The sequence below is a fragment of the Macrosteles quadrilineatus genome, unplaced genomic scaffold (genome assembly GCF_028750875.1).
Source record: "Macrosteles quadrilineatus isolate MER2022 unplaced genomic scaffold, UCM_ALF_1.0 Scaffold_5__1_contigs__length_97177068, whole genome shotgun sequence".
NCBI lineage: Eukaryota > Metazoa > Arthropoda > Insecta > Hemiptera > Cicadellidae > Macrosteles > Macrosteles quadrilineatus.
In genome coordinates this window covers 30292907-30319454 of record NW_026542598.1, presented here as the reverse complement: position 1 = coordinate 30319454, position 26548 = coordinate 30292907, and the positions used below count along the sequence as shown (strand labels likewise).

Here is a 26548-nt window from a genome sequence, read left to right as displayed (position 1 = left end):
GTCACAGCGGGTGTAGGGTTCGCAGCTGGGTGCCTGTTGTTCGCTGAGGCTGGCTGAGCACGTAGCAGCGCCGATGAGGGCTGTGGTGGGAAGCGTATCACTCACAGGTAAGTCTCAGACGGTGGCAGGTCCTGTCACAGCGGGTGGAGGGTTCGCAGCTGGGTGCCTGTTGTTCGCTGAGGCTGGCTGAGCACGTAGCAGCGCCGATGAGGACTGTGGTAGGGAAGAGTATCGCTCACAGGTAAGTCTCAGACGGTGGCAGGTCCTGTCACAGCGGGTGCAGCGTTCGCAGCTGGGTGCCTGTTGTTCGCTGAGGCTGGCTGAGCACGTAGCAGCGCCGATGAGGGCTGTGGTAGGAAGCGTACCACTCACAGGTAAGTCTCAGACGGTGGCAGGTCCTGTCACAGCGGGTGTAGGGTTCGCAGCTGGGAGCCTGTTGTTCGCTGAGGCTGGCTGAGCACGTAGCAGCGCCGATGAGGGCTGTGGTAGGAAGCGTATCACTCACAGGTAAGTCTCAGACGGTGGCAGGTCCTGTCACAGCGGGTGGAGGGTTCGCAGCTGGGTGCCTGTTGTTCGCTGAGGCTGGCTGAGCACGTAGCAGCGCCGATGAGGGCTGTGGTAGGAAGCGTACCACTCACAGGTAAGTCTCAGACGGTGGCAGGTCCTGTCACAGCGGGTGTAGGGTTCGCAGCTGGGTGCCTGTTGTTCGCTGAGGCTGGCTGAGCACGTAGCAGCGCCGATGAGGGCTGTGGTAGGAAGCGTACCACTCACAGGTAGGTCTCAGACGGTGGCAGGTCCTGTCACAGCGGGTGTAGGGTTCGCAGCTGGGTGCCTGTTGTTCGCTGAGGCTGGCTGATCACGTAGCAGCGCCGATGAGGGCTGTGGTGGGAAGCGTACCACTCACAGGTAAGTCTCAGACGGTGGCAGGTCCTGTCACAGCGGGTGGAGGGTTCGCAGCTGGGTGCCTGTTGTTCGCTGAGGCTGGCTGAGCACGTAGCAGCGCCGATGAGGGCTGTGGTGCGAAGCGTATCCACTGGACGACGTGGCGCTGCGATTCTGAAACCGAAAAAGCAAAAAGAGGAACAAAAAGACATAAGACTTTCAGGTAAACTTTGGTGGTTTGAGTTCAAGGTAAGTGAGAATTAATCAACATGCAATCATATCAGCGCAATCGTTTGATGGCTTATTTTTAAATTCTAAATCACGAAAATTGTTAGAAACTTTATTGTTAGCAATTGTGATTGAAAATGGCCTACCCAAATGCCTAGAAAGGGTACAGTACGAATAAACTGAAAAAAAAACTGGCTTTTAAATCAGATAAATGTTTGTTTGTTTATGCGAGGATTTGAACTGTGTTAATGGACCTTCTATGTATTGAGCTGTAGTCGTAATTTATTTAACTTACTTTATTCCCCAATGCGACCGAATAATAATAATAAACGTTAATAAACGTATTTTTAATCGGTTACAAGTTATGTATTGTATTTTAAAAGTGTCATTTAACTACAAATACTTTGTAAGAAAAATAGTTAAAAAAAAGATTGTGATATCAAGGCAACATTTAGAAAATGGTAAGCACAAGAGGGGATTCACGATAGTTATTTTTACACTGCATAGTTCTTGCAATGTGATTTTGAATCAGCCACAGAATTGTTGTTTATCCGCATAATGAACATTTTAATGTCAAACAAAAGCTAAAAGCTGCAAACCTACGCGACAACTTAAAAATTCAAGCTCAGGTTTATGTTTATTGTGCAATAATCACGCACTAGTCTAAAACACAGCAAAACTAACGTATACATATTTATTTTCACATTTGTATTGTTAAAAACAGCTGATTTCAAACAATAGAAATAAAACTTAACACTAGCGTGCGTATTGGGGCTTGACAAACAATAATTAATTACTTTCTTTGTTATCATCTGTTAATGAAAATAGCTACTTTATGTACGATGAAAAAATAATTTCCGACCCACTGTATTTATTAAATGAAGAATACGTTTTAGATAGCAAACTTGTAACTATTATAAATTGTACAAGCCCTACCTAAATTGTTTGGACATCATTTGATCAAACTATCAACAAAGACGCTTCTAAGAAATGTTGAGTGGAAGGTGGACAACATGAGAGAGATACATCTGCCAGGTATGGAGGCTATAACAGACCGACCACTCGTCAAACGCACAACAACAGCTATAAACATTGTTTGCGTCCCGGCGATAACTCCCAACCCGTAACATCTTGCCCATCTCACACCACTTAATGAATTAGTTCGAGTTTATCTAGAAAACTATTGGTGTTTACAACACTTTTGACTGTTACACTTTGGGGTGTACTAAAACTCGAGATTTTTATTTATTACATTCAATGTCAATTCTGTATTGCTATTTGCAACTCAACATTTCCATGTAGAAGTTTAAGGAAATTACAATAGATGACGAGGTAACTTAAAGAGCCATAGTTAACGATTACCATAGTTAGTTAGTTATTTAGTTTTACATGAATAGTACCATCAATTATACAACTAGATGTATAGCCAGCACGGCCACCTTTAACTACAGGCCGTGGCCTGGTAGAATTGGCAACGTCGCAAGTAGGGTTGTTTAGTTTCAGACAAGATAACATGGCAGACAGGTGACATCAGCTCAATAATTCGCACTTTATTGATTTAAATTTAAATTTATGGACATAAATTTATTAAAATACTAGCTGTAACCCGCGGGCTTTGCCCCGTTTAACTTCTTAATTTTCAAGATTATCTTGTTCGCATGGCTCAATCACGTCCTGGTTGAAGTTTGTTCGCTACGCTCACTCACCTTTGGGTTGAAGTTTGTTCGCTACGCTCACTCACCTTTGGGTTGGAGCTCGTTCGCTACGCTCACTCACCGTTAGGTTGGAGCTCGTTCGCTACGCTCACTTGCCTTCAGGTTAGCTCGTTCGCTACGCTAACTCGCCTCCAGGTTGAAGTTCGTTCGCTACGCTCACTCACCTTTTTTTTGCAAATTAGCTGTTGTCATAAATGTAAAAGAAATAATAGTGCTGCGCCCTGTTGGTAATCCTTGTAACTTTAATGCTATTGAACATCACAGAACAGAACCAACTTGTTTAATTGAAACAGCTGTTAAGATTCAATAATTCCATTTCTCATAAGGTTAACATGGGAAACTCCAGAGCCACTGGGGCGGAGCCCGAAAGGATTTTTGAAATAAGAATATGCCTATATGTTAATCGGGAATGTGAGCTATCATCATGCCAAATTTCAGCCCAATCCGACCAGTATTTTTCGCGTTCACTTGTCACAAACATACATCCATACATCCATACATTTAAACTTTCTCATTTATAATATTAGTAGGATTAAAAATAAAACATACATAATTAAAAACCAAAACATTATGAATTGAAAGTCTATATCTGTACATTAATATTTTCATAGTCAAGTAACCAAGCTTTCGTAAATACACAAATGCCTTTAGCTGCTTCCAAACAAAAGAGCTGTTACAACCCTACTTGCGACGTTGCCACTTCGAAGGCCGCGGCTTGCGGCCTGGAATTAAAGGCGGCTGTGATAGCCAGTAACGGTCCTCAAAACGTATACATATATAAATATGTTAGGCTTTCATCGATTAGCAAGTAAGTATGAAATGACTAAAGAAAACTTTGTTTTACAAAATAGTAGGTCAATATTTTTTCTATCCAATAATGCAACTTACTTTCATCCTTTGTCGTGGACGAGGTCTAGAGATGCCTGTCTGGCAGAAGAGACTGCGGACTGTGCGACGGAAGTTGCGAGTCATGAAGCAATACAGGAGAGGGTTAATGGCAGAGTTAGCGTGTCCCAGCAGCAGTGTGAAGGGGAACCACTTCATAAGCGTCTCCTGTCAAAAGAAATTATCATGTTTACTATAAAATGCGTGACCAAGTTCGTATCTTTCAGGGAATTGAATATTTACATCATTATACACTTCTTCCTAGGAAAGAAAACAATATGTAGCTGACAGACTGAAGACAGCGACCTAGGCCTTGTCCTCCTCTAGTATAAGGTAGGACAAAAGTGGCAACGCCGCATTGCCGGCCTACCGAAACAGCTGTTGCACTAATTCACAATGGAGCGTCTACGCATTGTTTATGTTTGCACGTTATAGTTATTACAATCGCAACAGACCGGCCGGTGCGACGTTGCCACACACCAACGCTGCGGCCTTGTTTTAAAGGAGGCTAATCGTAAGCATAAGAACCAAGAGAGCTTTAATTGCTGAAGATGGTCTTATGTCGTGGTCTTATGTCCGAATTCAAAATAGTAAAAAATAGACGACAATGCTAAAACACCATAACACTCCGTTTAAGACATTTCAGTACCAAATCCATACAAGGAATGAATAAAATAATTGGGACAATCAAAAGACATCTGCGTTATCATACTTTGAACTTGAAACTTAAATGATATAACTGCTGCAAGAAAGCTACATACATTTTGAGAGTAAAAAACTAGTCTTACCTGATGCAGTCCTACAGTAGGTATTATCAGGTCCAGGTCTAGCAGAAGGGACAGGACGTTATAAGGAAGCCAACAGAGTGCGAACAGAATTGCGAGCAGCAGCAGAATACGTGCCACCCTTCTTCTTTCCTTTACTAACCGCACCTGGAGACATAAGATGAAGATTACGTCGTTGAGACACCAGTATCAGTACAACATGATATCAACGGGTAGCAACGGTATTGCAAGGGCACAATTCTTGAGTTTCTACATTACCTTTGGTATTCAATGTAGTTAACCATCCTGAATCATATTAAACCTGTCAAAGCTTTAACCTAACCCGAAGCTGAAGAGGCAAGCCCAATAACAGTCTATGTAAAACAATTTCTTAGTGGTGGAAATTCTGACAAGAGTGCGAAGATCATGAATTTTTACATTACCTTTGGGATTTAAGGTAATGAAGTATCCTGAACTATACTACGCTTTTGTTAAAGCTATGACCTAATTTGAAGCTGCAGATGCATGCCCAAGAACAGCATCGTTGGTCTTTCCACCCTTTGAAATTACATGATCACTTGACACAATAAATGCAGCCAAGAGGACAAGGCCCAGAAGTAGGGTAAAACATGTTTCTGTTTCGTTCAGCGGAATACACTTCTTTAAGGCTTCTTTGGTTATGTTTTCCTCTTTAAATTTACCTGTTGGTTGCTGACGCTTCCTTCGTCCTTGTCAAACGGCGGCCGCACCACCCAGAGTCTGCGACCCATCAGCGTGTAGGCCAGGATCACCACACATCCTGGGGTCAGGTACACCAGCACGAAGCAGAACACCCCTGCAGGCAGCAAAGGAACATTTCTCAACGTTTATTTTCTGAATGATTCATCCTTGGATGGATACCAGTTGTCTCTTCTGATTTACGTATCAGTATAGTTTACATTTTACAAGCAAAGGAATAGTTAGGGGTTGTCAAAGTAGACAAGTTATTTTGAGTGTAAAATTGTATGTACTTTTGAATATTACAAATAGTTTTGATCAATTATACAAGCTCTAAAATTTAAAGTTTTTAGGGAAACCGGCATATGGGAATCTGAAAACAGAAAATCTGTTTTATTATGTTTGTATACGTTTTATGGGCGTTTCTTGCCAAAGAGGGATATGCATGCAATTGAGTAGCTGCCAACTAGAAACAACCTAACATCTAACTTAGTAAGAACCGGTAGCCTTTAACAAACCTGTGATTATTCTTCCCTATATAACTGCTGGAAAGTCAGTATTTATTAATCGTGTAATATTCATTTTAGAATCGTGAATTATAATATTTGTAATGAAAATCTAAACTGTCGACAAGAAAAATACTTTACACCCTTCATTTCAGTTTTAGTTCTTACGCTTGAACAAAAAAATCATTAAGAAAACTCATCTTTGGACATTAAGTTGTTAAAGGCATTATTTCATGCATTTTACATCACGAACATAAAAACCTTTCTTGGCGTCTCCGGGTCTCCTTTGAGCTCCCATCTTGTGCAGAAGCGTCCATTGTGATCACTCGTCCTCTGTTTGTGCTAATTGTTGTTTCATTTCAGGTTTTTTGTTCCTTGTTATAACAAACTACACTATAACTAAAATGAGTGTTGTGTTTTCCCGCCTTTTGTTGGGTTTGTGAACTAGATTAGTTATGTTATGGTTTAGCAACTTCTTCACATAAGGACTAGATTATATTCCAGATCCAGAATGTTGAAAATTGTAAAGGAAAATGTCAACAATCATCCCTGTTATGGGTAGACTTCCGTATCTGTTGGCACAAACAACTGAATGAAAATATCGATTATTCGATTGTTTCATTAGATAAATCGATCGATATTTGCATTCGGTTGTTTATGCCAACAGATACGGAAGTCTACTCCCTGCTATGGGTGAAAAAGCCATTTCCAACCACAATAGGTCTGATTATAGAATGTAAGTTTTGAATAACCTCACCATAGAAGTGTCTGGAGTGATGTGGCCAGTCCTCTATACACCAGGTGAGACTGTACTTCCTGACGGCTGCTGACAGCCGAGGATCATCCCCCAGGTCCACCAGCTCTGTCTGTCGCACCCACAACACGGGGAGGAATATGGCCAGGGACACCGCCCATAGCAACAGTATCATCTGGTGCAACATTTACCTTTTTAATATATTTTGTAGTGATTTAGGTAAAATGTATGTTGTACCGCGTGATCTTTTCGGTAAATTAATCAAGGTTCAATCTTGATTCCTTGGATAGGAAGAAACTCTATAGGTAGGTAACATAAACGAATTACGTCAATGGCCCGAGTCTTACACAACTGTAACAGCTGGTTTGGAAGTTTTCTGACACTTCCATTTAATTAATAAAACAATCATTTTTTATGTTTGTTTGTTTTCACGTCCAGTGCCTTTGGATGACAGATTTCAGACTTGGACGTGAAAACAAACAAACGTCAAAACTGATGACTCCGTCCACAATAATTTAAGAACAATGAGTTAACACAATCATGTTTACTTTCGGGCAAGTGACGTCACTTATTTCCATTGTTTCTGTTCTAATATCCGTGAATAATATTAAATTGTTAAAAATATCCTCTTAATATGTGGTTGTGAAGAGTCGCCACAAATCATATACGAACACGAAATTATTAATTAATGTTTGGCCTAGTTAGAAACTGAAGCGGACGCGTGGTGTAGCCGACGAAAAACGTGATGTCTGACCATAAATGAAATTTACTTTTGAAAACGGTCGGTTAGGAAAGTTAAAATATTGTAATATAACTTTTTAGATCTCCTATAACTAGTAAACTAGTAAAATTAAAAGTTTGACTGCACAAAATGTCTTTTCATAAGTGTCATACTTAAAATAAAAACCAATGTTCTTAAAATGTATGCACAACAAATTGTAAGTATTTTAGCACCTTGTCCTATATACTGCGTTACGTGAAACAAAATGGGTTTCCACTGATTCCTTGGATCAATCCTTGGCAATCATTTTGATTAATCTATATTCATATAAGTAAACTTGGTGTTGGTTGTAGCATATACAACAAGAATTAAATATAGACTGTCAGCCGTGCCGAGGTTAACATGGTTACCATAGGTTTTGGAGCACACCACTGGGAGCCAGGGCTACAGATATACACTGGGAGCGCCGTGTATCTACGTAGCGCGTAAGCCGTAACTACATGGCACTCCCAGCGGTGTGCGCCAGAACCTATACTAACCGCAGCAAGGCTGACCGTCTATATTCTTTTTGTCTATGGTTGTAGCCACCAACGAACAACGTATCATAAAAAGTAGGCTAACGGTATGACTTAAGTATGGAACTGTAATCTTTCCCTTACACTCTGTATATTGACCAGCTTTAGTAAATGTTTTACTCAATTTTGACAACATATACGTCAGTAAAAAGAAAATTATAAAATGCGACGTTAGTAAAACTTGTGTAATATTTCTATGCCAATCAAACAGACTTAACACAAAGAGTCATGTAGTACCAATTTGGCTTGTTAGATATTAAAGCCCTTTTCATTAGTTCATCATCGGTTAAGTTTGCATAGATAAAGGCTGTTACGTGAAAGTGATGACTAAATTTCAACTTCCAGAGTTATAATTTTGTATATTTAAACGCTGGAGGAATGCTAAGCGTAAATTTTCTTTTGCATAAAAAGAATGTAAGTTTTTTTACAATTCGTTTTGTACATCTAAGTTACGTGTACACAGAAAAACATTATTTTCAACGTCAACAGAAATTTACTCTGAACTTAAACCGCGGTGGAAAAAAACCAGAGCTGGGCACTAGGAGTTGAGAAAAAAATAACGATACCTGTTACATTTAATTTTCTTCAAAATGTTTCAAGTTTCTAGATTTAATTTCATTTTGAAATATTTATGATCTAACTTTGACCTCTGACTGATACATCGGAAGGTCGTGGCGTTTGGCAACGTCGCACCGGCCGACATCGCACAGACGCTCCATTATAAACAGCTGTTTTAGTAGGCCGGAGCTGCGGCGTTGCCACTTTAACACGCTGGGGAATCATAATAAAGGAGGCTATGGTAAAAAAAGAACATCTATGAAGCTAAAACTAAGGGCTTTTATTCCATCTTTACATACATGCATAACACATTTTACTGAATTAGTACACTAAGGCAGACTATAAAACATCACAGATAAAAACATTCAATGTAACGATTGGGCTTCACTCACATATATTGTAGACTTGCGGTTAAACACTTTTCTGAATGCCATAGAATGTCGGATAGCCAAGTATCTATCTATGCTCATAGCGGTGATGGTGAAGACACTAGCTCCTACGCTAACACCTGAAATAATTAATTAGGTTATTTGATGATACTAAAACACAATAACCAATAATTGATATATACACAGGGTGTCCCGGAACTCTCTACCAATATTTTAGGGCATTGCTCCTGGGTAAGAAAAATACCTAAATATCATATTTAAATTGTCCGGAAGTCCTTAGTTACTCATACCGCTAGAGGTTAGTTGCATTGCATGCTGAGATTGGTCACGTATCACTAAAACTGCCATATCTCAGTTAGTACTTGTTTGAACTTAAAAAATAAGGTGTCAATCAATTTGTAGTGGAATTACCTAAAAAAAAGTTATTCATGTAAATCTTTTGTAAAATCAACGGGTTTCCAGTTATTGAAGAAACAAGGTTTTAAAAGGCCGTCATTTTGTTTTATGGATTTGAAAAATCTTCAGAATTTTTTTGGAGCTTTTTCTAGTTGTCATAAATGTTTGTGCAAAGCTTCCATTTCGTATGTTTAACCATTCTAAAAAAAAGTTAATAACTAAAAAAAACAAAATGGCGGCTGTGTGAGTAAGGACCTCTGGACAATTTAAATATGATATTTAGGTATATTTCTTACCCAGGAGCAATGCCCTAAAATATTGGTAGAGAGTTCCGGAACACCCTGTATAGATATATAAATATATAATAATATTAAATATAACAAAATAAAATATTTAATAATCTAGGATTAAGTGATTTCCAAGATGAGGGTACGCATTTATCTTATTCTGATCACATGACAAAAATACAAACGTATCAGCAATCCCTTTGTTATGGGCATGCGGATGGAGTAACTATAAATTTTGAACCGTACTTTTAAATTACGTCAAAATCAGACCATAGGCGTAGCCCGCAGCTCTGTACACATCCATACACAGACATATTATTAAGTTCGGAAACAGCTTTTTTGGGTTTGGGGGGAGGGAAAAAACGGATATTTCCACCCAAAACTCTTGCTCGAAAATTTGTAACATAACAATAATTGATCTATAGTAAAGAAATAATAATATGATGAAGCCACCATTAACGTATACTGCTATAATATGCCACCTTCTTTCTTTCGAACCTTTTGGTGTTTTAGTCAAGCAAAACTTAAATTGTATATTATTAACCACTGATCATTTAATTTCCTTTTAACTACTGTACTGTAAACGAAAAATTTAAAAATATATTTAAAGTCAACAGTAGATTCAGTAGCTAAATTCATAAACTTCAATGGAGACTATACTTGGAATGTGCACAATTATTAAACAGGCAACGCAAACAGTGGACCAACGTGTCAATTAACACGTCTATGAATAGTGGACGTTAACGAGAACCGTTGTTTAAACTGGGTTTACGTAAAATTTCCAGAACGACTTTCCAAATAACTACAAAGCTACATGCCCCCGCCGTAGCAAACCTGCAGACTAAGCAGATTTCCACTAAAATATTCCCTAAGAATTGTCAGATTTATTTCCTATTCAAATATCATTAATTTTAACGAGTACGTAAGTTTGATGCAACAGGGAGACAATAAGGTGTGTTTTTATTGAAATATTGATTGCTTAGTGTTAAGTAATTTTTTTTAATATTTTTATAGACAAGCAATCTACAACAGTTTATTTATTCTCCATGAGAATAACCTGGTAATTTTAAATTTAGACTTTTTTGGATTTTTTCCGTAACCGTTAGGCATACAACAACGCTTTAATATACTAAATTGTTTGTTTTTGAGCTCTACAAAATGGTCTTGAAATAAATTGCAAAATTTTATGTTTTCAGGGTGAAAAATTTGAAACCCCCATTTTTGCCCCATAAAACCCCGGTTATGAGTTTTCAATTAACCCCGGTTCCCATAGTCCGATCATGCTAGTTAGTGAACTTGTTCAAATAAATGTAAGTTTACACGTTTATACCAAATGTAATCAAAATCGGATAAGTTTTGCTCGAGTTATCGTTCTAATGGACACATATATAAATATATATATGAATTTGAACGGATGGTGTTTTTGGCCTCTGGGGACCTCAAAACGAAAATGTAAATCGGACCCGGGTCCAGGTCTTACCATGAGACCTACGGTAATAGCTTATTCCTTATATGGGAAATTCGCTAAAACCAAACGTCGACCACCTATTTTATTGAGATCATATGAATGAATTTAATAAAATATACAAAATGCATTTATGATGCTACACAATTTATTTTGATGATAGTAAACCTAAACGTCACATTCAGCTAATTGATAGAAATCAAGTGAAATACGGATGTTTTCTATGAAGAGTGAAATAAACATGATTGGACCTAATTTAACGAGTTCTATAAGATTATCATAATATGGTTATGACGGGTTTTCTCTCGCGTAATTTGTACTTTTTATAGGAAACTTAAGAATATTCAGGTTTCAGTAGTGATTGAAAACGTATGAAAACTGTAAGCCTACCCCAAGAGATATTCATTTTTAGGGAAGGTTTTATATTGGGTATTGTGACATACCATACTTTAATTCATTCGTGGAAAAAGTATAACCACTTTGGTTTATTGAATATCCATCAATTTGTCCCTAGTAAAAACGAATTACCGCTCTCAAACGAGGATGAAACACATTGAGTAGTTTAGTGTTTAAGAACCAAGACCCCCAAAAAACCTTTTTCCTACAGTCACCCGGCAAAGTTGGCTTCCTTGTACTGTTTATAGTACAGAAAGCTGCTAATTGCTGCATATTTATACTTTGCCGTACGGTTTATACTTTGTCGTACGGTTTATACTTTGCCGCACATCAGGAATCCAACGAAACAACACAAAACAGCGTGGTTCTATTATGCACGTAATCCGTGTACGCTTGGAAATAGGTTGGCAACACTTAAAGATAATAATACTATGAACAGCTGATTGACTATTATAACTACGATTTAACCTGTCATTTCGTGTTATTTCGGTATTTCTGAACTTTCTGGACTTTTCTTTTAAACGTTTTTAAAACATTCCTACCATCTTAATAAACAAAAAAATACCTTTAAAGCATTTTTTTAGGCGCGGAAACCACTTCAAATTACAAAAACATACGGAACTATATTCTCAAAACGTGGAGCACATTTCTTGCCGAAGAAAAATAGCGGAGTGATACGGACCGGGTACTACTTTCTCTAGGGCAAGGGCACCTATTTGTGTTGCCAGCTGAACCTAAAAAACGTGTTGTATAGTGTTTAAAAGACTAATTATTTATATGCTTTATAGTGACTGTAGGAAAAATATAATGTGTAACACGAGGCAAAAGGCCTTTGCTGCACTCGAGATCATTCCACACTCGCCTGCGGCTCGTGCGTAAACATTGCTCTCGTGTGCAGCAAAGTGCCACTTTCCCCACTAGTTACACAAATAACTATTTCACCACACTATGATGTTTTTAGCTGTTTTACATACGTTAATTGGTCGCTGAAAGTTACGTTTTGCTAGCCATGCCAGCTGTCAACGTCATTTGGGGACCTAGCAGGTTTTTACATCCCTAGGGCCGCAAAATTAGCTGCCCGCTTACTTTCTTAAAACACGAATGCATATTAAATCAGTTCACTTGTGCAAACTAATACTGTAAGTAATAGGGTATAGTGTGGTTAAAAATAGCGTTCATACCACGGACCGAAATGATTTTGCAGCTCTCGATCGTAAACACTATCTCTAGCTGGCAAAACCTTATTTTCGGCCCTAGGTACGTAATATACTATTTCACATTTCAAACAGTAAAGTGTATTGCAAAACTGGGTATTTTAGTGGGGCATAATGGAATTGCAAAAAAACTAAACATAATTAACCATAAAGATCATTGCATTTGTATGGGAAATCAGCAATAATTTTCCTTTGAGAAAGTCACTACTGTGTAACTATTTTCTCAAATCATGCCTGAGGAGCTGACATTGTAGTTTTGTTTCGTTATGGCTAACGCTAAACATATTTCATTCCGAGGAAATAATATTTTCTGTACATTCACTTAACTGGTCTTAAATCATATTATGTTAAAATATATTATTAATACACCGCTTGTTTGAAAATTATTTTAGTCAGTTACTCGCTTTGATAAAAATATTTCATGCAAATCAAATCGTACTAAAATAATCTCTTCACACTTCTTCCCTTTTACAATAATCTTTTATCTTTGTACCTTTAAATAATCTATTCCTAACAATATTTATATTGTTTTTATAATACTATCAATTGATTGTATTCTTCACCCATGATGAAATAAATAAGGAATGTAGTGTAAAAGATTTCTCTCAAAGAAAAAAACAAAGCATATTACTAGGCTTTACCTAGTTAGTTGTACTTTTAGCTTAATAGTTTATAGATTCAATAAACTATTTTCTTCCAGTTTTATGTCTAAAGTCTGAATATCTTTAACGTAATCATTAATCGTCAGCTCATCTTTGCAAAGTGGAAATCAAATGTTTTATTGGCGTTTGGTAATTTACTTTAGCCAGTAAACACCTATCGGCCTTACGGGTTTATAGGCAATAAGCGAAGGCCACATTAAGCCTAATACTTTAAGTTTCCATCATGGTTAATTAAATTTAACTGCAGGCATTTTTATTCTCCGTCAAACTTTTTCAATTTAATTTAAGATAAGCGTTTCTATATTTTATTAATCGAATTACAGTCTAAGGACTTTGTTTTAGGCGTCAAATAACGGCAACGCACTTGTAAATCTACTGATTCAGAAATGATTATGAAATGTTAGGCCTAAGTGATGTTTTCACACTATTTTAGAGTTTGAGTTTTGGGCCCTAGGCCTACAGACCACCCCTGTGGTATGGTTTTGTTAAAATTAGGTATGTGGGTACTAAATTAATTTATTGTATCTCCAGGTTTCTTTTCACCTTTGCAATTTTGATATTTACTTTACTTTTTATTTCCATAAAACCCCATAAAGTAATAAGAAATCTTATTCTCACAAAACTGCGTTGTCGATTTTCAACCAAATTTAGTATGTCACGGTACTTCCAATTCCAAACAAAATATAACAACCCCCAATTTTGTAAAAATTACAAATTTATTGCAATTTCTGTAATTTACTGATAAAATATAACATTTCTTCCTACTACTCACCTATTATAAAGGGTTTTGACCGACTAATGGGAGAAAGTATGTCAGACTGTGATACCGTTTATTTCATCTGAAACTGGCCAAAGTGCGGTATGAGAATAAAACGTAGATTGCAAGGTAGGGCTTGATCCAGTTGTAAGGCACAGTATTAAAAAAAACAAAAAAAAAACTAGGAAAAACAGGACGACACACTACATTTCAGAGTGGCTTATAGGATCGTGTTAATTTTTCAAAGCAGTGATTTTCGGATCAACCCATTTCGTTCACCTGTACAAAGTCTTTTGGAGTAGTGCCTGCATTTCGGCTTAATGCCTACATTTTTCCTGCATTTCTAAGTAGTGCCTGTATTTCGGAGTAGAGTCTCTATTTCGGAGCAGTCTCTTTCATAGTGATTTCTTTCGGAGATTCCGTACATCAAGTATCTAAAAAGATTCGAGCAAGCCACCAGCAAAATCTGCTAGGGATAATAATATCAATTATAGCACAGACATTGACATTGATTTCTTACAATACCTTGTAAGTATGACGTCAGCTTGCACATAGTCTCCCCATAGAGCCAAAGTCCTGTAACGGACTGAGCCACAGCCATCGGCATACAGATAAATGTCACCAGAAGATCTGCTACTGACAGGTTCACCAAGAAGTAGTTGGTCACACTGTAAGTAGAACAAATCATTAATACTTTTTTCATCGAATATTCCATACAGGAACTAGGTACATGATCCAGGGACCGATTTAATTTTCGTTTTGAGGTATCCAGAGGCCAAAAAACCCCATTCAATTCAAATTCATATAGGGCCTACGAGAGACTGCAGTTGGGGTCAGCCTTGTGATTACAAGACAGGGCTAGTGCGACGATGCCATATCTTCTGATGACGACACAAATAAAAATATACTAAACAATGCTTTCAAATCAGCTGGTATTATTAGATTTGGCAACAACGTGCGGTCCTCATTGACTCCTTACGTGGTAAATAGGCTCATCCCTCAACTGCAGACTCTCGTGGCCCGTACTGTAGTCATAGTTTCACAAAATAGTGCCTGCCATTTTATTGAAATTTGGTACAAAACCTACTTTAATTCGACCGAGTCCGCAAACCAGTATGATCACACATTGAACACATTGGGTTGCGGTGGGGGGTTTATGGGGTGAAAATTAATTTTCCCCATTTCAACCCTCTAGCCTCTATTTTGGGTTATGCATTATATATACCGGGTTTCCCATGATAGCCCCTGCTGTTAATTTTTAAACGGCTGCATATTTTCAAACGACCTTTGATACACGTTACTAGGGAAATGTAAAGTACTTTTTGGGGGTGTTTTGAAATTCACCCCCCCCCCCACTCCCAAATAGGGGTTGCTGGGGTGACTAGGGGTGCTAGGAGTGACTTAAATTTGTTTAAATACAACACCCCTATCAAGTAGCACATAGTTCTGAAGGCCATTAGTTTAAAAGAATATCGGCGAAAACCAGATCTGCATAAACGTCATCCTATGACCTTTAGATAGGGCGTGGTTAATGTGTCGAACAGAATTGTTGTTCAAGAACATTATTTATTTTAAAACATAAACTATGATTCCAGGCCGATTTACTAAAAGATTTTATCCAGTAATGCTAACTAATATTATTTCCTGTTTGTGTGATAAACTAACGTAAATCTTAAATTATGTGTTTCGTTTTCATATAAAGAAATGTTTTATGTAAAATAAGTATTGAGACGTAAACGTATTTTATAATAAAATCTGTTTATAAGAATACTGCAAAGAACAACATATGAGAGCCAAGGACACTGTAATGACGTCATCATTATAAAATTCACAAAGATTACCGTATACCTTTGTGTAGTTACTTACATACTTTGCACTTCTAGGTGATATGTCATGTTACAAAGAAACGAAACAAAATAAACTCAGTTGTTTTCTTTACCTTTTGACCTTAATAATACAACAGGAAAATGAATATTTTTTGTGTTTACAATTACAAATATGTGTTTTACAGGAAAATATTCACAATATTTTTAAATAAATTGAGTTCGTTGTAAGGATTAAGAATCTTATTCCGATAAACTTGTAATTTTATAGAATAAAAGATCTTACAAATTCTTAAAATTATTTATATTATTTATAATAAATACGACAAAATGAGTAGTTAAACACGCCATATTAAGAATGAGTGTAAATATTAAAGTAATTTTTATCATTTGATAGTTAAACCAAAGCCCTTGTTTGAAGAGCTGCACAGCATATATCAATAAATGATTATTATCTCTAAATGTAAGTACTTGGTTATATTTTACCATTGATTATCACATACTTGATTATTTTTACCTGCGCATGTTGTGGCACTTGATTATTTATATGCGTTCGTATTACATCGCTACGCCTGACTGCAAAATTTGAAATCTATATACAGGGTGAATAACAAGTCAAGACCCCCCCCCCTCTAATATTTTTTCAGATATCCTTTTGGTGGTCATGCAACCTTAGCAGGAAGTTTCATTTTATGATTTTTGAGTACAACTAACTTGGGGGGCAACTAAAATATTTCAAAATAAAACTTCCTGCTAAGATTGCACGACCACCAAAAGGATATCTCTGGATATTTACTTGGTATATTTACTAGAGGGGGTCTCTTTTTTCACCCTGTATATAAAATCCAATGTATGTTTGTTTGTTTGTCCTTTATGGACTCCGAAACCGCTCGACATATTATAATGAAACTTTCAGGCATTATTAAGCATTTTTCAAGGATGGTTTTTGTGAAGTTTGGTACGGATCCGTAAAAAGGGCTCCGCCCCAGTGGCTCTAGAATTTCCCATGATACTCATAAATACTTCATTATGAGTACTCATATCAAAATTGAATTAAAGAATCTTAACAGCTGGTTCAACTAAACAATTTGATTCTGTGATGTTCAATAGCATTACAAAGTTAATAGGTTTACCAACAGAGTGCAGCATTATTATTTTTTTTATTTATGACAACAGCTAATTTGCAACCAAAAGGTGAGTGAGCGTAGCGAGCGAACTTCAACCTGGAGGCGAGTTAGCGTAGTACACGAGCTAACCTGAAGGCAAGTGAGTGCAGCTAACGAGCTCCAGCGTAAAGGTGAGTATGCGTAGCAAACTGAACTACAACCAGGACGTGATTGAGCCATGCGAACGAGCTCATCTTGAAAATAAACGAGCATTTGACATAAAACCACATTAGGACAGGACGACGTTTGTCGCGCCAGCTAGTAATCATATAAATTTCTGAAATCGTGTATGTGGTGACATTTCATAACTTTTACCAATTTATTTTAGCTTCCAATTTTTTTACCAATTTGCTTAGAATCGTGCATGACTACCATACAAGTTGTTAAAATAATTATTGTGTACTTTCTGTTGGTTTTGATTAACACAGACGTTAAAGTTAACACTGGTAAGAGTTATCAATTTAGTTTTTATGCTGATGTGTTTAGTCTTGGCCTCTTGATTAACTGTGACAGATTTGTTTATTAATACAAATTGCATACTATTGCATCTTTTCAATGAAATGTTTTAAAAATCTGAAATGATACTTGTCGTAACTACGTTGGAGTAAGTTTCGTTGAACAGTCACAACGGCTCCCGTTCGAGAAAACTCACAAAACTTGTGATTACGTTGGAATATCCTTTAATACTCAAGTAAACACAATACAATTTTAGTAGCTTTTATGGTACTAGTAGCTTTTATTTTAGCCATACTGGCGTACACAGTTGAACAAAACTTACAAACTTGCTCTTTCTATTAAATTCAGAGCTGTTTAAATAAAACTAGAGAAACTGTTTATTCTTTATTCTGTTTATTTTTAACACCCTGTATTGCTATTTTTAATAAGTGGTAGCATTTTATATATTTACTGTGCATGTATTGGTTATTGATTTTATTTACCTGAATAGTGGTAATTGGTGATACTGTATTTACCTGCGCATATAGTGGTAATTGATGATATTTACCTGAACATATAGTGGTAATTGATGATATTTACATGCACATATATGTAGTATATGAAGATATTTTATTTACCTGCACATATAGTGGTTATTGATTATATTTACCTGCACATATAGTGGTAATTGATGATATTTACCTGCGCATATAGTGGTACTTGAAGACGACGATGATTATAAGAGAGTTAGCAGCAGCAGCTATCAGGAAGAGTGGTACGTAGCAAGCTATCAGCACGATATGGCGAACCTCGCTGTACCTCAGCTGAGCCTTGCTGAACTCTCTAATCAGCTGATCAATCAGCTGGTTGGTTGTCTCATTGTCGCCCAGCTGGTAAATATCCTCTTCATCAGAGCAATTCATCTCGATCATGTCTTACTTCATCTTATACGTCATATTTGTTATTCTGGAAAATAATGTTAAACTTCCATTAAATTTGTATAATTCATGACAATTTCTAGCAATATAGAATTTGAATACTGACTACAGTTTGGACTATTCTCTTAAAAAATCTTGTAAAAATCTTTTGTTATGTACATCAATATAAAATATATAAAAATAATGGAAAGAAATCTAATTTGACTAACAACCTGAAAAAGATTTAATATTGAAATAAACGTTGGATTCAATAATTATTATGCTATATTGTTTTCAACAGTATTCAAAACAAATAAATCAATTTATTCAGAAATAGAAACATCACATGGACTATTTACTACAAATAATCTGAAATTAGGTCCCTTTAAAGCTTAAATACATAGATATCTATGTTAACATTGAATGGTAATATTCATATTATTGCTATAATATATTGCTGTTGCATTATCATAATGAATAAATACATTATGAATTTAGTTATAATGAATAAATACATTTTCGTCTGATAACTTTTCTCCAATAAAATGAATGATTCTTGTAGTTGTTGGATTCAGTTTTGACTGATTTACACTATTAATTACAAAATTATCAAATCGATCGTATATTGATCCTATGAACAATCGGAACCTTTGACACGGTGATCAGATTGGATATTGATCAACTAAACAGTTAGTTGAGCCTGTGACATTGGGATCAGAAAGGTAACTGATTATCTGAACAGTCCGTAAAACGTTTGCCGATGTGATCAGATTGTATATTGATCAACTAAACAGTTAGTTGAGCCTGTGACATTGGGATCAGAAAGGTAACTGATTATCTGAACAGTCCGTAAAACGTTTGCCGATGTGATCAGATTGGATATTGATCAACTAAACAGTTAGTTGAGCCTGTGACATTGGGATCAGAAAGGTAACTGATTATCTGAACAGTCCGTAAAACGTTTGCCGATGTGATCAGATTGGATATTGATCAACTAAACAGTTAGTTGAGCCTGTGACATTGGGATCAGAAAGGTAACTGATTATCTGAACAGTCCGTAAAACGTTTGCTGATGTGATCAGATTGTATATTGATCCTCTAAAGTCAATAAGTCAGTAGCCTCTTATTGATTTTCCGCTCTGGCAGTTCTTAAGTGCCTGAATTCCAATCTCTCGTGATTGAGTTTCACAAGTAAAGCGACTTATTTGTAAATCTCATTTAATCAGCTCTTTGATTTTATAACGCAAAGTTTTCAATCTAATGCTGTAGATGAATCTAAATACCACACAGCCGCTTATGTATGAATGAATGAATTAATATATAGTTTATTCCAAAAAAACATTGGCTACAAACTGTGATTATAAAATAAAATACATTAGACAGACACTTTTGTCACTAAAAATACGAGTTTTAATAAGCCAAAATATTTAACAATAAAACAAAGGAACTAGCAGACATAGGCAGTGCTACCTGTGCGTCTGCTAAGCTGCTGTCAAAGAGAAAAAAAGAAAAACTATTGGATTTGTAGAATAGCAAATAAAAAAGACAATTGTAACTAGGGGATACAAATTCTAGACCACTTCTAGAAGAGCTAGATACTTGAGATTTTCTGTGGTTTTAGGTCTGGTAACCCAACCCACCCCCCCCCCCAAAAAAATCCGAAAATTTTCATTTCCCTAAGCCGATCCCTCCAAGTTTTTAATCTTCTTCCATGTTATTCTCATGGGGAATGGCATTGAAAGTGATTCACTTTGGAATGCAGCTAAAACGGTTCGAAACGAGTACCGTTTACGAGCGAATCATTACAAAAGTTATATAATCAATCCTTTGTTATTTTGTTGTAAAAAACTATATAACCTAATTGAGTAACTATTCAAATTATTTAATGTTACAGTCACATGGAGTTAAATAAACTAAATTGTTCGTAAAACAGCAGAAAAAGTATATTCGAACACAGTAGAAACTTCGACATTATATATTGCATATAATGTATAGATTAAATATATATATTAAATGTATTGTAGACTAGATTCCTTCTTCATGTCAGATAACTATAGAAAACTGGCATAGAAATTACTCATCAGAGCACCGCGTACATAAAAGTAAACAAGTTTCTGTTGCAAAAGAAAATCGATGGACATTCAAACATATTCAAACATTGAAATGACTGTATCACACCTTTTACGAAACCACTAATGTTTCTTAGAAATTATATGTCCCGGCAATTAAGGACCTATCTTTATTTGGAATATTCAGTAGTGGGAGTTTTACCTAGGTTCAATTTGAAGGTTTGTTTTAGGGATATTATGCGCAGGTAGATTATAACGTATAGTTGCAATGGTTATTATATAAATGTAAAAATATGTCTTCTTAAAATATCTACAAATCTCAAACAATTAAACCTAGGGTTACGCTATACAGGGAATTTAATATTTTCAATTTATTATATGTTTAAAATAGTTTCTCAGTAATTTTCTAGGTAGAAGATATTAAAAACAATTTTAAAAGGTGTCCATATTTCGTAAGCTTTAAATTTTTAGTTTTACATATAAAGAAATAATGGTGAATATCCAGCCATAAATCATCCAAATTATTTGTAAATTTGAACAATCAATCAGGTCAAAACTTGTTAATGGTCCGTATTATAGGTTATTCAAATTTATTTCATAATATGGTTTTAATTACTTTAATTATATCCTAAAACCAGCAATAAAGTATATAAAGCTAATTTAAACCTTACCTAGTACAATAAGAAGGCTATGTAGGGATTCAATTGGCTTCCAAGAATTACAAATCATTATTAATAAATAAACATAAAATATACCCTCCAAATTAAATATTTTACTCAGTCCCGATCAAACATTTTTGAAGCTTATCAAGGACAAATTTGCAATTAGGGGTGAGAAAACATCCCACCTATTTGCATCTTCAGAGCATACGTTATACAGTAATTGTTGCTTTATTATTAACTTTAAACAACTGTACATTTTTTAAAGTAATTGGTATCATTCCTAATTCCCCCATTAAATAATCCATCAAACACAAAAATACCCATGAAAACCCAAAGCATATTTGTATTTTCTCCATTAAATACTTTCTAAAATACCAACGAACCCATGTAATTGAATAACGAGCAAAGACATGATTTATTCCAAAAACTTAGAAATGTATACACATCATCAAAAATGTATTCAAAACAGATTAAGTGGGTGATTTATCTCTGTAACCCGATAATGAAATAAATAAATAAAAAAATAAAATTATTAGTCTAAAAAAACTATCGACACATTCGATCTTACGATTTCTGTAAGACACCATATGACGTATTTGGTGGTTGAATCTATTAAACAACAATTTTAAATAAACAACGCCTTATTTAGCACAAAATCACCCATCGTGTTTACATATAAAATAGCGAAATTTCGTGGTTCTATATTGCATACTGTACTGACCTGGGTTTAAATGTTTTTGTGTTGCTATCGAAATTCCGTTGATTCCTGAATGCCAACGGAGCAATAATTAAATTTAACGAAAATACTATTGCTATTGAAAATTTATTGCAACAATACTATTGCTGCTACAGTAAAAAAAATACAACTCACAACTACGTTTGTTGTAAACGAAAGGCGCACTAGATAAACGACGCTTTAACTCAACGATAACTTGGCAGATACTGAGCGTCGAGGTGCCGTGTTGTGGTCCGCGCTTGCGTCACACAAACACACACACTCACACAAACACACACACACAACCCCAACCACTTGAAACAAGCACCACTGTTTATGGAGTTAAAAAGGATAAGGTTACATGAGCAAGGCTTTGTTAAACAAAGGTGAAACAAATACAAAATATAATTCTTAGAATTGTTTGTAGGTTGCTCCGTTTACTATCCACACCGGTTTCATAATTTGAAAATGTACTCACCGCAGCAAGACTGCGGATTAAAAATTATTTAATTTGACTGGTTAGAATTGTTTTCTTAAAAATTTTCTTAGATTTATTTCCTATTTAAATAACGAGGTTCACCAAGTACTGACATTTCGTGTATGTACGAAATAATAGTATATTTCGTACCTAGGGCCGAAAATGAGGTTTTGCCGGCTCGAGATAGTTTTAAATCGATCAAGAGCTCCAAAACCATTTCGGTCCGTCGTTCGAACGCTATTTTTCACCACACTGTACCCTATACCACTATTCACCACTATAATAATGCACACTGATAGTCAACACAACTACAACTTTAAGGTTATGTAAAGAAATAATTTGAGGAATCAGCAAAAATAAAAATAAATAGTTGCTAGGCAACGATGACAATAACACAATTCTATTGCTATGCTAGGGATTTTGATTGTGTTTTTAAAATGCATTCATTTTTTAAGTAAGTAAGCGGACAGCTGATTTTGCGGCCCCTGCCTGTAAAAACCTGCTCGGTCCCCAAATTACGATGAGAGCTGGCATGGCCAGCTAAACGTAACTTTCAGCCACCAATTAACGTATGTAATACAGCCAAAAACATCATAGTGTGGTGAAATAGTATATTTCGTACCTAGGGCCGAAAATGAGGTTTTGCCGGCTCGAGATAGTTTTTAAGTTCGAGACGAAGTCGAGAACTTAAATCGATCGAGAGCTGCAAAACCATTTCGGCCCGTGGTACGAACGCTATTTTTCACCACACTATACCACTATACCCTATTACACCACTATAATAATGCACACTGATAGTCAACACAACTACAACTTTAAGGTTATGTAAAGAAATAATTTGAGGAATCAGCAAAAATAAAAATAAATAGTTGCTAGGCAACGGCGACAATAACACAATTCTTTTGCAATGCTATGGATTTTGATTGTGTATTTAAAATGCATTCATGTTTTAAGAAAGTAAGCTGACAGCTGATTTTGCGGCCCCGGCCTGTAAAAACCTGCTCGGTCCCCAAATTATGGACAGCTGGCATCGCCAGCAAAACGTAACTTTCAGCCACCAATTAACGTATGTAATACAGCCAAAAACATCATAGTGTGGTGAAATAGTAGTTTACGCAACGATTGCGTTAAGTGAGTCTTTACGACACGAGTAGAAAATTTAAGGCACGAGCCTTGGCGAGTGCCTTAAAAACTTCTACGAGTGTCGTAAAGACTATTAACGCGAGTTGCGTACACTACTTTACCTACGACCGTTTTTTAATTACTATCAATCTGGATTTAATTACTAACAATAACTACTGATAACTTTTTAGAGAGGTTATGTTTTCGTGTATTGTCATTGCCACTGAAAGTGATGCAACGACTTGTTGTATAATCAGCTGATTTCCTGTAATTACGTGTTTGTTAAACTTCGTTAAATATTACATTACTAGCAGCATTCTTACCATAAATAATATTGTATCAGGTACAATTCGGCAAATATTTCATTAATTTTTGGACTTTCACCAACTTAATTAAGAATACGCGAGTATCAACATGAACAAGTCGGATCAACAATTAAATTGGTCAACTGATCAGCTGATCAGCTGATTAGTTGACGTTCGAAGCACTACAATTTTAATTCTTTTCTCTCAATACTTGAACCTCATTGGTCCGTTACCTGTGTGGATATGAGAAAACTATGCGGATATGAAATGAAACTATGCGGATATGAAAGTAAACAGCTGTAAAGTGAAACTTTTCAATTCTAAGAACTGGACTGAAATGGCTACTTTAAAAAACGGTCGTAGGTAAATACATTTACAACATTTTATCAAAGCATATTTCCAAACGAGCAAAAAAAAAAAAAAAACAATATTCTCCATAAGCATAACAATAATATTTTATTATCTGTTAATAAACTTTTTTGTTATTAACTTTTTTTTATTAACTGTTCATAGGAATTTCTCTCTACAGCCATTAACCATACTACAGCTACGCTTCAATGTAAAGAAGTTTTTTTTTAAAGTTATGTATAGTGGTTTGGAATAAAATTGGAAAAAATGATATTTTAAGGGTCAACAATCGGAAAATCTAATTTTTACCCCATAAAACTATCTATAAAATCCTGTTACATAGTCCAAACTTGCCGGTTCGCGGACTCGTGCAAATAAGCGTACGTTTTCACATGTGTACTAAATGTCCTTAAAATATTATGATATTTACTCAAGTTTTCACGCTTAAGGACAGACAATATAATATGTGTTAACTAAGTTTTTTTACTCTATGGATATTATAAGTAAAAAGTAAAATGGTCTAAATCTTACCATGCTACTTACGGTAAAAATCGCTTGCCTATAACAATCCGCTGATAACAAAAAAGCATCACATTAATCAATCAAAAAGTATAGATCTCTTAATAAATTTATTTAAAAACTCTAAATTATTGTCCCCAACAGCCAACTTGCATTTAATAAATCCATTGAAAATGTTTTTAATGTCATGGTACATTTCTTGCCCAGACTGAAGGCCTACTTTTATTACTGCCTTTATTGTGCACCCACCTTCTCTTCTTATTAACCTATTACCTAATCAAGCATCTTAAGATAATCTATTTTGATCTGGATACAATTTGTGCTCCACGTATTAAAGTCTGGAGTGGGACCTACTTCTGATAAAATTTTGTTTATTTATTCAACACTCTGGCGGGGATTTCTTGGTGTAGCTTAGAAAAGTAGAAACTTTTCACAAAAATGAATCTGTCAGAATGGAAAAAATAAGAAAGAAGAAATTTAGTAGAAAATACCAAAATATACTTTTAAACAAATTGTTATATATTTTCCTTTTTGAACTTTTAGATTTAGTATTATATTACAAAATATACTTAGTTAAAATTTTCTTGTTGGAATAACACAAAGATATCGTAAATTACGTTGCCAACCTGTATGAAACAATCCTTTGTCTAAATTAGGAAATCACATAAATTCCTGAAAATCGTTACAGTCGAGCTAACGATAATAAGCAGAATGCCAGAAAACGTGTTTTCGCTGAAGAGAAAGCAGTGTTAAGTTTACACATTTTTTCAAGCCCAATAATTTTAAAATTTATTCAATTTTCTTACAATTTATTTGTTTTTCTAATAGATTATTAGTTTTGCACATCAATCATTTTTTTTTGCATACTGTAATTTGCATATATGGCAAGTATTTATAACAAAAATAAAAAAATAATGGTACTGAGACCAATCGACAAACAGGCGTAAAAGTTCTAAATTTTGTATAATTTCAACGCTGAGTAATAAACCTAGAAAAAATACTTTTTCACCACACTATGATGTTTTTGGCTGTATTACATACGTTAATTGGTGGCTGAAAGTTACGTTTTGCTGGCCATGCCAGCTGTCATCGTAATTTGGGGGACCGAGCAGGTTTTTACAGGCCGGGGCCGCAAAATCAGCTGTCAGCTTACTTACTTAAAACATGAATACATTTTAAATTCACAATCAAAATCCATAGCATTGCAATAGAATTGTGTTATTGTCACCGTTGCCTAGCAACTATTTATTTTTATTTTTGCTGATTGCTCAAATTATATCTTCACATAACCTTTAAGTTATAGTTGTGTCGACTATCAGTACGCATTATTATAGTGGTGAATAGTGGTAATAGGGTATAGTGTGGTGAAAAATAGCGTTCGTACCACGGACCGAAATGGTTTTGCAGCTCTCGATCGATTTAAGTTCTCGACTTCGTCTCGAACTTAAAAACTATCTCGAGCCGGCAAAACCTCATTTTCGGCCCTTGGTACGAAATATACTATTCTATTGGGAAAACATAGAAATGTAATACTTTATTTGTTTACTTTCGTTAGCTAAAAATTAAAATTTCCATTATTTTTTATTTATTCTAATGCTAGAAAACATAGCTAATTGGTCAGTTTATTAAAAGATTCGTCATTTCCTTTACTCTATTTTAGACTACGAAGCAAACCTTGCATTTACTCGATGAGTAAGTAGAACACACGCTCAGCTGGGAAATCACTCTAACTTACTCAAGATGGTAGTTTATAGTATTAATAAGTTAATGTCAAACCACCCTTGACACCACATGAAGGTCACATCATGTATGTTATATTGTGTTAATTTAATTAAAAAGTATTTTGCGTGAAAATGTGAGTTGTGTTAGCTGACCAAAGTCGATATTGGGTTTCTGGAAATCTTTTGAAGTGCACACGTGCACAAAGCTTCAATTTTCCCCATTCGCGATGTTCACTTTCTATTTTGGTACACTCATCAGTTTCAACTTTTTTACAACATGCTTCCTTTGACCATGTGGTTTGATACAAAAGAAAAACTAATGAAAACTTTTGTTCAAGTGTTTTTCATTAAAATGTACGTTTGGACGTTTCTGTGCATTTGTAGATTTCTGGTTCCT

General features: G+C 35.6%; 1 protein-coding gene across 1 annotated transcript; it reads right to left on the bottom strand.

Annotated features, from left to right (window-relative positions):
• Nucleotides 1–114: 114 nt before the first annotated feature.
• On the bottom strand, nucleotides 115–18218 carry LOC128995497 (orexin/Hypocretin receptor type 1-like). Its single transcript, XM_054420515.1, has 11 exons — nucleotides 17998–18218; nucleotides 14397–14539; nucleotides 8698–8813; nucleotides 6455–6626; nucleotides 5176–5309; nucleotides 4499–4642; nucleotides 3714–3878; nucleotides 1257–1264; nucleotides 905–1056; nucleotides 506–613; nucleotides 115–347 (listed from the first exon to the last, which is right to left on the bottom strand). The coding sequence occupies exons 1-11, from the start codon at nucleotides 18216–18218 to the stop codon at nucleotides 115–117; spliced, it is 1596 nt and encodes a 531-aa protein (XP_054276490.1).
• Nucleotides 18219–26548: the final 8330 nt, after the last annotated feature.

Excerpts from the sequence above, each read along its gene's own strand:
- LOC128995497 (XM_054420515.1), bottom strand. The coding sequence starts at position 18,218 with ATGAATTGCTCTGATGAAGAGGATATTTACCAGCTGGGCGACAATGAG. Across the intron at positions 8,814-14,396 it reads GCTGACGTCATACTTACAAG|GTGTTAGCGTAGGAGCTAGT; the intron begins GTATTGTAAGAA and ends TAATTATTTCAG. Across the intron at positions 5,310-6,454 it reads TCACTCCAGACACTTCTATG|GGGTGTTCTGCTTCGTGCTG; the intron begins GTGAGGTTATTC and ends TGCTGCCTGCAG.